The following is a 14653-nucleotide window of genomic DNA, read 5'->3' as shown; positions in this document are numbered from 1 at the left end:
GCACTCAGAACTCACCTCTTTGGGCCTGTTCCTTCCAAATCTTCTTGTTTTCCGCCAGACAGGTGATCCACGGTTTCTTAATTTCGAACCGGTTCGGTTTTGCGCCATTCTTAACGTCAGGCTTCGGTTTATCTCCGGTTCCCGCTTCTCCGCTACCACCCCCGCTGCCGCCACCTGCAGTGCCTCCGTTATTGGTTATTGCTTCATTGCTTGTATTATTGTGGCTGCTACTGTTGTTGTTGTTGTTGTTCGGTACACTTAGAGTATTGTTTCCTTTAATGCTAGTATTATTGTTATTGTTATTCTTGCTATTACTACTATTCATTGCGATTGGTGCTATCGGTGCTAAGACTATCTCTAACATATCGGCACACACAGCCATACTGGGCTCGACGATAAATTCGATAAAACCGATCTGAGACTCCGCCACAAGCGTATTGTTTCGATCGCACAGCGGACTAAAGGGGAGCCCGAGTTCCTGCTCGAGATCGCCCTGCCGGAAGAACTCCTCGAGCAGTAGCATTGTCCACTTGTGATGGATGTCCCAGCGTTTGGCCGGATGAGAAATATCACAACAATGCAGCACCAGCGAGAGCGCCTTGGACTTGTCCACCTGCGGCTCGGCCAGCGTTAGCAGGTTGCGCATGTTCTTCAGTTGCTGAAAGTGGAACGACATATCGGTCGCTAGTACCATATCAATGATCAGTGAGCGCAGCTCGCGGTATTCCTCCTTCGAGAGATTCTGCAGCACATTGCAGTCGTCCTCTTTCAGCACCCGAAACGCTGCACTGATGTGATGGTTCTCTAACACGGCACGATCGTTGTACAGCATCGCTGTATCCGATCCGGACATCACGTGGAAATTGTTGGTCGTCCCCGTGTGCTCGTAGTCGTGAATTAAGGCCGCTAGCAGCGTGGCGAAGATCTCGAGATCGGTCAGCCAGTGCATCATCCCCGTCTGGCAGAGGATGTGGTGTACGGTTTGTGCGACATCGGCGGCATGCAGGTTGTTGTGGTACGGATTGCGGAAGCGACAGTAGCCCTCCTCGATGCGCGATAGGAACGTTTCCAGCGTGGCCGGCGGAATCTTGAACTTGTGGATGCTGCCGTAGCGGTTGAGCAGGTCGTAGCCCAAGTACTTGACCGGTTGGCAGTTGCCGGCGTCGGCCAGGGCGAACACGTCGAACGACCAGTCGTCCAGACACTGTTGGAGAAAAATACAAGGGGAAAGAAAAGTATTGTTAGTGAAAGTCTTAACAATAAGCTAATGATCTGAATCGTTTCGTCTTGACATGACAGGTTTGCTGATCTAACGGCACCCACAATGTAAGTGCAATCTTTTACATTACAGTCCGCGTATTAATGTGGTCGTCTGTCGATTGCCTCACCAGTTCCTGTCCCTTCCCCATATTATCACCTAAAAGGAAAAGATCATCAACATTCACACACTGGAGATGCTTGTAAGGCATGAGCAGGCATCTCACTAGTTCCTTGTATAAGTGTTGTTGATATGGCAATTCAGGAGTAGGTGGCAACTTCGGGCGGTCAACCAAGCTCTAGCTCAAGCTGATACACTTGAAGGCCGTATAGAACCTCGACAAACTGCAACAGCTTATTAGTGTATTCATCTGCGGTGGATGCCGTCAAGACGGCGTTGAGGTTATGGACGCACACGCAAAGAGACGGTTCATCGTCTCACACTCCCGTAAACTCCAAAATATAAAAAAAAAAACGCTTAGATGCAAAATTTGAAGAACCAAATGTTCATATCGTGGATCAATATTGGTAAGTTTCAGTTAACACAGTACGTGTAGAGGAATCGACCCACAAGGCTAGTTAGTCATTTGCAGCTTGCCTATCTCCGAAATTTTGAATTGTCATAAAAATCTGTCCGATTCCCATTTTTACGTTTCAAAATGGTTTTAGAGGGGTTCCCGCAGGTTCCTGGGAGATTTCAAGGGGTTCAAGGCTTTATAGAAGAGTTTCAAGTCGTACCAATATGTTTCAGGAGGTTTCAGAATTCAGGAGGTTTTAGGAGACTTTCAAGAAATTTTCAGGGGGTTTCAAAGGGGCACCAAGATGTTCAAGAGTTTCAGGTTATATCAGGAGGTTTAAGAGTAGTTTCCGGAGGTTTTAGGATGCTTTCAAGGAGGTTTCAGGGTTGTATCAGAGAAATTTCAAAGCTTTTTTTGATGATTTATAGAAGGTTTTAGAGGGATTTGGAAGATGTTTACGGAGGGCGCTCCCAAGGAGGTTTCTGAGATGTTTCAAAGGAGTTGAAAAGCGTTTCAAGACGTATCAGCCCTTTTAACAGGGTTTAAAGAAGCTGTCAAAAGAATTTGAAGTGGTTTTCATTGGAGTATATCCCTTTCGAGGAGCTTTAGAGGATTCCATGTAGTTTCAGGATATTTAGAAGTGATTTTCGGAGTTTTCAGGGATGTTTCGGAGAAGTTGCAAAGCGTTTCTGAGGTGGAATTGGTGATTTCAGGAGGCTTGTGATAAATTTTCTGGGTTTCAGTCTGCTTTCAAGGCATTTGAGAGTTTGTATTAAGGCTTGTTAAAACGTTTCAGGTAGTTTCCGAGTAGTTTTTCGGGGTTCAGATGATTATTGAGAGGTTCTTCGGGAATTTCATGAGGTTTCCAAAATAATTTTAAGGGGTTTAAGAAGGAGTACATATCAAGACGTTTCTTGGTGTTTCATATGGTTTAAATGATTTGGAGGTTGTTTCCGGACAGGTTGTCTACCAGCTGGAAAAAACTGGAAAACCGGGAATCCTCAGGTATCTTTGTTTCAACTGGGAAAAACCTGGAATACTCAGAAAATATCTGACATACTCAGGGAAATTCAGCTGATAAAAAATAAAACATTGGGTCGCAGGGATAAAAGGTGACGAACTTTACTATTTGTAGATATACTCAGATTGCAAAGAGTTAGTTTACTACATTGTATGAATAAAAACGTTTTAGAATATGTAGTATTTACTGCATAAGCTTTTACTACATTGTGGAATCTAGAAGTTTGAATCCATCTAGAAACTCCGCTACAAGGATTTTTCCTGAAATTCCGTCAGGGTTTCTCTGTGGAACTTCTCTAGAAATACCTCTGGAATGTCTCCCAGGATTTCTCGCAAGATTCTGTATTTTTTCACGTAATTTTGCGTGGCATTCCACATTTCTACCAACCGTTTTCCAAGATTTGAACAGTTCTTTCCGAGATTCTTCCGTGTAAGTCTTCCATGATTCTTGAATTCCGACCGCTATCTCCTATATAAAGTTTTCACGGAATACTACTCTTCCAGAATCCCTTCCAGAGAATTTTCCGGTATTGCCACCAGAGGCCCTCTCAACAAGAGTTTCGCGATTCCTTTCGACGTTCTTCTTGGGACTTCCCCAGGGGACATTCCCGGAATTACTCCCAGAGTTGCTACGGTGATCCTTATTCCTGGAATTTCTAATAGGGCTCCTTCCAGAGTTTCTTAAAGAGTTTTTCACGAATCTACTGCAGAACTTCACCCCGGGATTTCTTCCGAAGTTTCCCCTGTATTTCTTTTTCAAGAGATTTCCGTGAGTTTTCTTCCAGAGTTTGTCCCTGGATTTCTACTGGAGTTTCATCTGGGATATATCCAAAAGTTTCTTGCGAGAATTGTTTCGAAGTGTCACAAGCGATTTCTCTCGGAGTTTCTCCTGGGACTTCTCTCAGAAGATTTCTTCCGGTGTTGGTCAAGGGATATCTCTTGGAGATTTTCTGAATTCGTCCATGATGCTTTTTGCCACATACTGTCTCTTCTTTTTCTCTTCTTGATTTACCCAGAGTTGCTTCTGAGATTCCTGCAGGAGTTATTGCTGATGTTTCTCAAGGAGTTCTTCTGTGTTTTCTTGCAGAGCTTTTCCCAGGCTTTTCCTCGTAGTTGTTTACCGGATTTCTTGCCTGAGATTTTTTAACAGATTTTATCGGGATTGCTTACTTTTACTCTCAGAGCTCTTCCGTGAACCCCCAGAAATTTTTCCGAGATTTGGGATGATTCTTTTGGTATTTATTGATAGTTGCTCCCGGAGTTCTTACAGGGATTTTTCTTCCGAATGTCTTATAGGATAGCTGAAGGAATCCAGGTTAGTGTAGCGAGAAACTTCGCAAAGACTTATTGAAGAAATTTTAGGAAAAACTGCGGAAAAAATCATTTTAGAAACAAGTTCTGGGAGTTATTACGGGAGGAAATGTTAAGGAAATTGAAGAAGGGATCTCTAAGAAAAATCCCGGGAAGAACTACGGGCGAAATTCCGCGATGAAATCTAAGGAAAACATCAGAAAACGCTAGTAGAAATCCCTGGAAGAGCTTCTACAAAAATCACTACAAAAACTGTTGGATAGATTCCACTAAGAGAAATTCTTGAAGGAACTTTGGATAAAATTTGGAAGGATCTCCAACAGAAAACCGCTGGATGAAATCCCAGGATGTACTCCAACAGAGACCCCGAGAAAAACATCTGCTGAAATCCTGTGAAGATCTCTGGTAGAAATCCCTGGAACAACTCTCGAAATCCCAAATCATTTCTTTTCAAAAGAAGCAATTTCTTGGAATTGATCAAAAAAACCTCTGCTAGAAATCTAGAAATATTATTTGACCTAGGTTTGTTTTATTTTCGAGAGAGTTTTGAAGAATTCAGTAATAATTTTGTAAAATTAGGACTAATTCAGGGAATTTTGCTTTGACTAATGAGTAGATAGAAGGACACCCTGCTGGAAGTTTCAGGATGCTTTCAAGGCGGTTTCTGGAATGTGACAGAGGGACTTCCAGCCGTTACGAGATGTTTCAGCGAGTTTCTGAGGGCTTTTAGTGTTTTATTAGGCTTCCAAGAGAGTTTCAAGGAGCATTCAAAAGGAATATAGAGCGTTTTGAGATGAAATTTTCGGAAGTTTCAGGATGCTTCAGAGATGTTTACGATGTGTTAAGGCTTTACATGACGTGTTAGGGGGTTTCTGAATGATGTTTTGGGAATTTCAGGGGCTTTCCAAGATACTTTCAAGGGTTCAAGGTTTAAGAAGGGTATCAAGGCGTTTTAGTGTGTCTTGAAGGGTTTCAAATGCTTCCAGGAAACTTCAGGAGACCATCAGTGTGTTTCAGATGAAATTTCCCTGACGTTTTAGAGAGAAATTGGAGCCGATTCCATTAACTCATGGGAAATATTGGATACCCTTAGACAGTTTAATAAAAACCCAAATAGCCACAACAGTGAAAGCGTTGGTATTCAGCATGACCATGATGAGTGGTTCTGGAACTTTTCGTAACGGCAAATATCCTTGACTTCCTCGGGCATAGAGTATCTTCGTTTCTTTTACACTATAGAAAGCTCTCAGTTAATAACTGTGGAAGTGCTCATAGAACACTAAGCTGAGAAACAGGCTTTGTCTCAGTGGGGATGTTCCGCCAAGAAGAAAAAGAAGTGTTTTCTTTCGATCGTATCACCACGATTATTCAATAGCCTTCAGTTCATAGCATTGAAATATATCATCCACCTAAGATAACCTAAGCTCATCATTACCAATCTCGTATCATCGGAAACTATGTTTCTTTTCCCATATTACAGAACCTCATTGTTAACAACGATGCCTAGTGAAGAAGTACAACAACAGCAATCTCAACAGCAGCAACCTCAGACGACCCAGGCGGACCAAGCGATACTGTCGAGGGCACCACCGCCCGACGAGGAGGAAGATGACGACGACGAGGACGATGACGAAGCGGGAACCGGCGGCGACCCCACGGACGGAGCCCGTAGCTATTCCAGCACACAGGTGGCTTCGGCCGGCGGAGGGTTCTACGAGGAGGACGAAGAGGAGGAAGAGGACGAGGGCGAGGAGATGCCGGGGTTGAGGCAACTTTTTGCGCCAATTGGTAAGATGGTGTTCTCGCACTTCTAGCTACTGACTGGCTGGAAGTCTCGATAATAAAGCTAATAATAAAAACTTGGCTCGCACAATTCTTCCCCAGCGGACACACAAGCCCAGAGCGAAGACGAAGAGGACGGGGACTACATTCCGGACGAGGAAGTCAAAAAGACCATCATGGTGGGTAGCGACTTCCAAGCGGTGATACCGGAGGGTCTCTGCCGGTACGATGACGCGCTGCCTTACGAGAACGAAGACAAACTGCTGTGGAATCCGACGGTGCTCGGCGAGGACCTCATCGAGGAGTATCTGAAAAAGATTGCCTCCGGAGCGAGTAGCAATACAGGGACCCCGCACACGAATAGTGTTTTCTCGATACCACTGGGGAGGCACCTACGAGATGACGAACAGGGGCTGTATCTGTTGCAGCAGTGTGGGCATAATATTGATGAAGCGCTACGGCGGAAACGGATAAATGCGGTCCCGGTTGCGGAACAGCAGATGAGCATCTGGTCCGAGGAGGAGTGTAGGAATTTTGAAAATGGTTTGCGGATACACGGGAAGGACTTTCATATGATACAGCAATCGAAGGTGAGTAGTGAGATGGGTAAAACATTTGATATAAGTGGGCTTTTTGGGAAGCTTAAACGTTCATTTTTATCATTCTGTCGTTGTGTCTTTCTCTTTATTATGATGATCATGATGAATTTATAAAAAAAAACTACTAAAGTTCAATAATTTGTGTTGCTTTTAAAGAGAAACTATTGATCCCCTAAGCAAACATGGCCGCCTCAATTACTCACTCGAACCGCTACTTAAGTACAAACGTATTGAAATCCCGCTTTAACAGTGCATCAGAACTTCAGACGCACAAATCTCAAGAAGCAAACTTCAAACAACAGTGCATTTTATTATTCTGTTCTTGCTCACTTGTAATAAGCTTAAAACAAGAAGATCAGGTGCGCTGCTTTTTTTTTACGAAGAGATTTGTGCGCTCGATATCGTGAGTAGGTGCCTAAGTCGGCCATTGTGGCGGCCATTTTGGGATTCTAACAAGTCTTTTGTGTGATCTTTAAACACATCTCAGAAAGCCGTAGACAAACGAAGTAGATTTTGTGAATCGGAATTCTTTTGCAAGTATCCAAAGCCAGATAGTTGAGAAGCAGACTCTGTTCCTATTGGGAAGCAATGCCAGAAAGAGGAGAGGCACAGCGGAAAGATTGCAAATCATTTCGTCTACTATCTGGAAGTTTTTGCTTTCTTGTGAAACTTTTCCGAAGGCAGTATGGTTTCAAATGATTTAAACCTTGAGATGTCTTGCGTTATCTCACCACTGGAGACTTCAACGATGCAGAAGGATGTAGAAGACGAACCTTACTGATCGTTAAGGCGTACACATAATGTTCACATTGCTCGTAGTTCTGGCCTGTGTTATCAAAGGTTTGATAACGGCACCAGGACACGGTAAAGACTTGGTAATTCGCGCTATACAGATCCTATTGAGATCACTAGCCTCTACCTAGCAACTGACATCCCTATCTCCGCGTGGCACCGGCAGGGCTGCGAGCAACCTTAGGGAAGATCGGGTAACCAACTTCGGTGGGATCTTTGGTCGTAAAAAGATAGGTAAGGGGAGTTTACTTCTGCAAAACTGAGTGTCTGTTTCCCAAGAGGGGCGGCTCACAACAGCGTCTAATTCCCATGTTAAGGACTGTTCATTTTATAAAGAGGACACCTTATTTGTGTGATATCTTTTTTATTTTTCAATAAAATCATTATCAGTTTTTTTTCATAAATTTCCATAAATTTCCATAGCTATTCTACAGTGTAGGAAAAATATAACATTATACAAATTGTCCTTAGTTATGGAACAGAAGCGGTTTTCGTTAAAACTCAATAAAACCCCATTTCTCAAAATTCTACACAACTTTCCACATACATAACATTAAAATTTTCATGAACTTTTCAATGTGTTGGGATCTAATACTATTCTTCTAAAGGTAGAGTGTAATAGTTGGTCAGTAATAATGCGCCAAGCATTATACATCTTGATATAGTGAGTTGCCTTGTTATCAACGAAATTGATAGAAAATACTTATTTAAGTCCAGTGATGCAATAACACTACGGAATCAGTTCAAAATTTGTCCAGTATAGAAGAGAATCGCATTCTAAATGATACCGAAGAAAAATATGCTTTTAGGTACATTCTTCATCATAAATTTAATACTTAATGATGGCCATAATGAAAAATTGCATACTTTTTGCTCCATAAATGCAAGCTTTTGATTCTAGAGAAGCTTATTATTATTTATTTTCAGCAAGGTCTGACCCTATGTGATTATATACCTTATTTGAAAATAACTACATGTTAATTTTTATTTTCGACATCATAGTTAAGTTGTATTTGCAATAGAGTACATCGTTATTCAGAAGAACCTTCAAAGAACGAAGCGGTTTTATCTCCGGTAACTGCCATAAAGCACAGTAACCAAGCCAACAATGCTATCAAAAAGCGGTTTTCTGCATTTGAAATTGCATTATTAGTACTTTCGACTAGATCCATTGAAAAAATTCAAAATTTATTATTTTTATACATTTTTGTTCAATAAATAAATTTTATTCTGAAAATCGAGTCCTTCTTGTAACTTTAATATCTCAACAACCATTATTCCGATCAGGTTTATATTTTGCCAGAATATGTATCACTCAAACTTCTGCAGCATGGCAAACACTTTTATGCAATTAAAAACGATACACCGATGTTTTACAGAAATTTTGTGTTTATCTTTAGTTTTTGGGAATTGAAAAATTGATCTCTCGAAACACTTTGTTACATTTCTATGAAGTTCAATAATTTTAACCCAATTTATTTATGGTTATTATCTGCTAATATAATGTACTGAACAACTAACCAAGGCTGCTCAAATTTGAACTACGCGTTTTCTTTTTATAGCCTTGCAAAGTTGTCCTCTTTATAAAATGAACAGTCCTTAAAGGTGGCTGATCAACGACAGGAAAAGATTCTAAGCTCAACTGTGCACTGTGGTTCTCCAGAAAGTAGGGGGTTTGTGTCAGGTCGTAAAAGAAAAACATTGTAACGGAAAATCAGCAACAGAATAATACGAACCAAGACCAACGGCAACGACCCCAGCGAACAAAAAATGACTTGCGATTGGAAACTCAGCGCGTGGAACTGCCATTCTCTCAACTTCATTGGGAGCAGCCGCATATTCGTCGATCTACTGTAGGACCGCGGGTTCGGCATCGTAGCGCTGTAGGAGGTATGTTTGACAGGGTCCATGGTACGAACGTTTAGAGGTATCCATACCATCTACCAGAGTTACGGCAACACACGCGAACTGGCAACAGCTTTTATCGTGATATGCGACATGTAGAGGCGCGTGATCGATTGGTGATCAATCGATGAAAGGATGTGCAGGTTGAAGATCAAAAGCCGATTCTTCAACTTTAGCATAATCATTGTGCACAGCCCTTACTCCGCAAGCATTCATGATGACAAGGGGGGGACAAACGGGCAGCTCGAACGCGAGTACGAGTACGAAGCTACGGCGTCAATATCACCATAGGAGACATAAACTCTCAGGTAGCCCAGGAGGAGGAATTCCGACCGACGATTGGATAGTTCAGCGGCCACAAGCTGACGAACGAAAACGGCCTACGACTCATCGATTCCGTCGCCTCCAAGAACTTGGCCATTCGTAAAACTTTTTCCAATACAGTCTTATCGTTATACCTGGAGGTCACCACAGCAGACGGAATCGCAAATCGATCACGTTCTGATTGATGGACTGTACTTCTCCGACATTATCGACGTCAGGACCTTTCGTGGCGCTAACATCGACGAGACGGCGCTAACATGCTGAGACGATATACGCGCAGAATCTCGAGGCTGCGTTGCCAGGCGAGGGTGAGCTCGATGTGGCCCCTCTAGAGGACTGCTGGAGAACAATAGAAGTAGCCATCAACAACGCAGCCGAGAGCACTATCGGGTACATGGAAACAAGTGGTTCGACGAGTGCAGAGCGATTTTGGAGGAGAAGAACGCAGTACTTACGGTAATGCTGCAGCAATGAACCCAGCAGAACGTGGAACGATATAAACAGACCCGCCTCTTTCGGAAAAAAAGCGCCGCATGGAAGAAGCGGAGTGCGAAGAAATGGAACTGCTGTGCCGTTCCAATGCATCACGGTAGTTCTACCAGAAGCTCAACGCATCCTGCAACGGCTTTGTGCCGCGAGCCGAAATATGCATGGATAAGTATGGAGGCCTCTTGACGGACGGATGTAAGGTGATCGAAAGGTGGAAGCAGCACTTCGATGAGCACCTGAATGGCGTGAAGATCTTAGGAACGGAAGACCACGATAACGGAGGGAACAACTACGCCAGTGTAGCAGAGAACAGAAATGAGCCAACTCCCACGCTGAGTGAAGTTAAGGATGCCATTCATCAGCTCAAAGCCAACAAAGCAGCTGGAAAGGATGGTATCGCAACTGAACTCATTAAAATGGGCACAAAAAAGTTGGCCACATGTCTGCACCGGTTGGTACCTAGTCAGGATCTGGCAAACTGAACAGAACAGATGCCGGTTAATCTACCCTATCCACAAGAAAGGCGATCATTTTGAATGTGAGAAGTTCATAGCGATCGTCATTTTCAATGCCGCCTACAAAGTGCTATCCCAGATCTTCCGTCGTCAGACACGAACCAACCTAGGGCTGAAAGTCTTAAAAAATCTTCCGTCGTCTATCTCCTTAAAGGGACGAGTTCGTGGAATGTTATCAAGCCGGCTTCATCGACGGCCGGTCGACAACGGACCAGATCTTAACCGTACGGAAAATCCTTCAGAAATGCCGTAAATACCAGGTCCCAACGTATCACCTGTTCATCGACTTCAAAGCGGCATACGACAGTATCGATCGCGCATAGCTATGGAAAATCATATTCGAAAACGGCTTTCCTGGGAAGCTGACTAGACTGAATAAAGCAACGGTGGACGGTGTGCAAAACTGCTATAGGGTTTTGGTTGAACTATCTTATCCAGTTCATTCGAATCTCGCCAGGGACTGCGGCAAGGAAAAAGACTTTCATGCTTGCTCTTCAACACCATTTTGGAAGGTGAAATGCGGCGAGCCGAACTGAAAGCCGTAGTGCGATTTTCACGTAATCCGGCCAATTAGTGTGCTCTGCAGACAACAAGGACATTATAATCGGAATGAAAAGCAAGATCTTAAATATTCTTAAAATATTCACATCATCAGTGAAGCTTTTGTGGGCTTTCTAGAAATAAGATGATATTTGCATATTTTTAAATACTCTAATCTCCTAATCTCCTATAGTAATGGGTCCATGGGTCGTATAGGGCACTTGCTGGCTTTGTTTAGTGTGCCCAACAGACCCATTTGATTTTGCTGTGAAACGTTTCGTAACGCGATTCTCATTACAAAGCGTTATCAGAAAAATCAAAGGGTCTGTTGGGCACACTAAACAAAGCCAGCAAGTGCCCTATTGTTTCTTCCTGCAAGTGGTTATTTTAGGTTTAATGTCTTGACTTAAAATTTACTGTCACAAACTCGATATTTCCCAGGTCCGCACCCGCTCCGTCGGCGAGCTGGTCCAGTTCTACTACCTGTGGAAGAAAACCGAACGGCATGACCTGTTCGCCAACAAGGCCCGACTCGAGAAGAAGAAGTACAACCTCCACCCGGGACTAACCGATCACATGGACCGGTTCCTGGAGGAGCAGGAAAATAGCACCGGCTTCGGCGACCGGAGTTCGTCACCGGGGTTCGCCAGTTTGTACGGTGGCAATCCGGAAGCCAAGCGACAACGTCTGATGGACTCGAAAGGTGAGTTTGATAGCGGGAGTTTTTAATCGTGTGTCCTGTGTCAACAGCGTACTGTTATTGTTGCTGAGCATGGATACGGACAAGGATATCATCATTTTATCATTATCATCGCTGCACCGTGAATCCACTTGCGTCTCAAGTGTGTTTCCTGAAGGTACGGGAAAGCACGCTCCATTATGGCCATGAACATCCTCATACACTTTGGAAGCACTACATTACCGCTTATTTACCGGCGAAGGCTGGTCCCTACCCACAAGGATAAGTAATTGGCAAACAAGGTGATAGAATTATGTAAACTTCTTACTGTTTAGTTTTATGTGAAATTAAGACAAGACTTGAAAAATGGGACCATCCTGACCCCAATTGCACAGTTGCTAATACTTATTTTTTTTCGATTACTGAAAAATATGGGCTGTAGAGTTTTCGAATTGTTTTTTCTTCAATGCTTAGAATCATGAATTGAAACTTTTTTCTTATTAAAACGGGAGTTTAAAAAAATAGTGCACTGCAAATAAAGTTTCTCCGAGAAATCCACAATCTGAAATTCATAACAAATTTAATCAAGTTGATCACAAAAACATCAAGAACATATTTTTATTGAACTCGGAAACTTTTCAGCCCATTTTGTCCAAATAAAAAAAAAGTCTCCATAATACACATGTATATATCATCCTGTGTGTTCTGTGCTGTCCTCTCAAGATTCCGTCCATTTGAAAAATATTCCTTTCTTTCCAATCCGCGATTACGCAAACCGACAAAAAATAAACTATGCAACCCCCTACAACTAACTGCAGACCATTCAACCAGCACAGGATCTTCGAAAAGGTCTTCGTCAGCGCTGTGACTTGGTCCGACGGTGTTTCCCTCCGGGAGGGCACCACTAGCTAAGTAAACATATACCGCAGCATTCACACGGGGGCAGAGACAGCTACAGAGTGGTGTACAGCAAAGGCAAAAGGCAAGCACTAGCAAGGGAGTATGTTGAGGTGGCTGGAAGAAAGCCATCGCATCGCACGGGTCGGAAGTATAAGAAAAACGAAAAAGAAAAGGAAAACCTAGCGCATGCAGCACCGCGTATATTGCACTCTTAAAGCTGAGGAAGACTTGGCACTAGAAGCGAGAGGGCCCTTTGGGGCGATGAAAAAAAAGTGGAGAAAAGGACAACCGAACTTCTAAGAAAGTATAGGTATAGGAAGGCGCATCCTACGTTGCAAAAACTGACGGACAGCTCTTTGTTCTGGGATAGATTTTCGTTTTCTTCGTCGCTTGGGCACAAACACACAAACACCGGAGAGACGCATTGTGTGAAAAGATTGCTATTTAACTGTATTAAGTTGTAAAAGTGATTCAGTTTTATTGACACATTTTTGAAATGGAAAGTATTTGTTGACAGAGTCGTCGAACGAATTCGTTGAGGGTTGAGCAATCACTACGGTATAAGCACAACGTAGAAGATTATATAAGATTCTATTTGGACACAGATATTACCTCTATCTATCTCTCTCTTTCGTAAATTATTACTCAGATCTTTAGGAATCGAATCGAAATTGGATACATATTCGGTCTTCGGAATAGTGAACGAAATAAAAACTACTTGATATGAATGTAACAAATTGTGCAGAAAAATCTATCAAAATTACACTAAACATGCAGCAACAGCTGCATGGAAAATATAGTCCAAAATCAAAAGGTAATCTTTGTTGTAACTTATTAATCAATGTCCGAAACATCCTTTGCCTACACTTAACACTTGTAGTGATATTAACACATTTTAGGTTTAGCATTGAATTAAATACAACTCAAGCGATTAATGGATTTTAAGCAAGAGCCTGGCACAAATCTTACACGGTCCGCTAGAGTATCCTTTTGTGTAACCATCCTCAACGTGCGCATTTACCCAACTTCTACACCGCAAGCGGATGGTGATAGTGGTAGATTTTTTAGAACTTGGAAGTCTTAGATTCCAGGATATTTGGAAAACTTTACAATATCGAACAACCGTTAAAAGGCAGTTGGGTTGGGGAGCATCATAGATATCAGAGGACAATAGCAGCAAACGTAGATTGAATAGCGATTGTGATAGATTTAGTAGAATTAGTAAGTCCTGAATTTCAGGATGTTTGGAAAATTTTACAATATCGAACAACCGTAAAAAGGCTGTTGGGTTGTGGAGCATCATGGATATCAGAAGACAACAACTGCAAACGTAGATTAAATGGCAATTTAGATAAAACTTCAAAGTTCTGATTTCCCTACTATGTTGTTATTATTATTAGCTTTATTAATGAGGCTTTCAGCCCTTGGTTGGTTCACCTCAGAGATCTTACAATGTCTTACAATTTCAAAAAGATTTTTTTTCTCGTAGCATTGTGGAGTATCATGGATAACTATGACCGTAAGCCATAAGCGCAGTTTGAACGTTGATTGCGGTAGATTTTGAACGACTTAAAAATCCTGAACTTTGGGACATTCTGTAAACCTTAAAATCGTAAAAATAACTTCTCGTTCAATTACAAAGCAACTCGGATTGTAACGGTCAAAAGCAGCAAAGTTATATTGAATTGCAATTACGATAGATCCTGCTGATCAAGTAAGTCTGAACTGCATGATAATTTGGATATCCTAGAACATCCAAACAAAACGAATACAGCTGCCTGTCACAATTGTCCCATGAATTTATTTCATTGATTACATTCAGACGCGTACAGAGCATATTTATGACTTGAATTCCATAACGTATTGAAGCTCTTAAGCAAGGTGTTCGAGGTTATTTGGTCATGTTCACCGAAATAAATTGGACATCAAGGATCTCTGAAACCTATTTTTCAATGACGAAAGTCTTGATCGCAATACGCAGTTGCGTAGAAATTACAGTTAAATAGTCACTGTAGAAAGTTT

The 14653-nt window shown here is 42.3% G+C and overlaps 2 protein-coding genes across 14 annotated transcripts in view; one reads left to right on the top strand and one right to left on the bottom strand.

Moving 5' to 3' along the window:
* The window catches only part of LOC109398617 (mesoderm induction early response protein 1), a 45311-nt gene extending 31862 nt beyond the window's left edge, over nucleotides 1-13449 (top strand). Inside the window, 3 exon segments of the mRNA XM_029859422.2 lie at nucleotides 5587-6478; nucleotides 11494-11755; nucleotides 12550-13449. Coding sequence (XP_029715282.2) covers nucleotides 5606-6478; nucleotides 11494-11755; nucleotides 12550-12599 — 1185 coding nt within the window. The 5' untranslated portion in view covers nucleotides 5587-5605 and the 3' untranslated portion in view covers nucleotides 12600-13449.
* Nucleotides 1-14653, bottom strand: part of LOC109418311 (dual specificity calcium/calmodulin-dependent 3',5'-cyclic nucleotide phosphodiesterase 1) — a 760467-nt gene that overhangs the window by 14601 nt on the left and 731213 nt on the right. For all 13 annotated transcript variants that reach the window (XM_029859413.2, XM_029859409.2, XM_029859414.2 and 10 more), the window contains one exon: nucleotides 16-1204. In XM_029859413.2, coding sequence (XP_029715273.2) covers nucleotides 16-1204 — 1189 coding nt within the window. The remainder of the gene's footprint in view (nucleotides 1-15; nucleotides 1205-14653) is intronic.

This window comes from Aedes albopictus, chromosome 2 (genome assembly GCF_035046485.1).
Source record: "Aedes albopictus strain Foshan chromosome 2, AalbF5, whole genome shotgun sequence".
In the NCBI taxonomy this organism is placed as follows: domain Eukaryota; kingdom Metazoa; phylum Arthropoda; class Insecta; order Diptera; family Culicidae; genus Aedes; species Aedes albopictus.
This window is presented reverse-complemented; position numbering and strand designations above follow the sequence as displayed.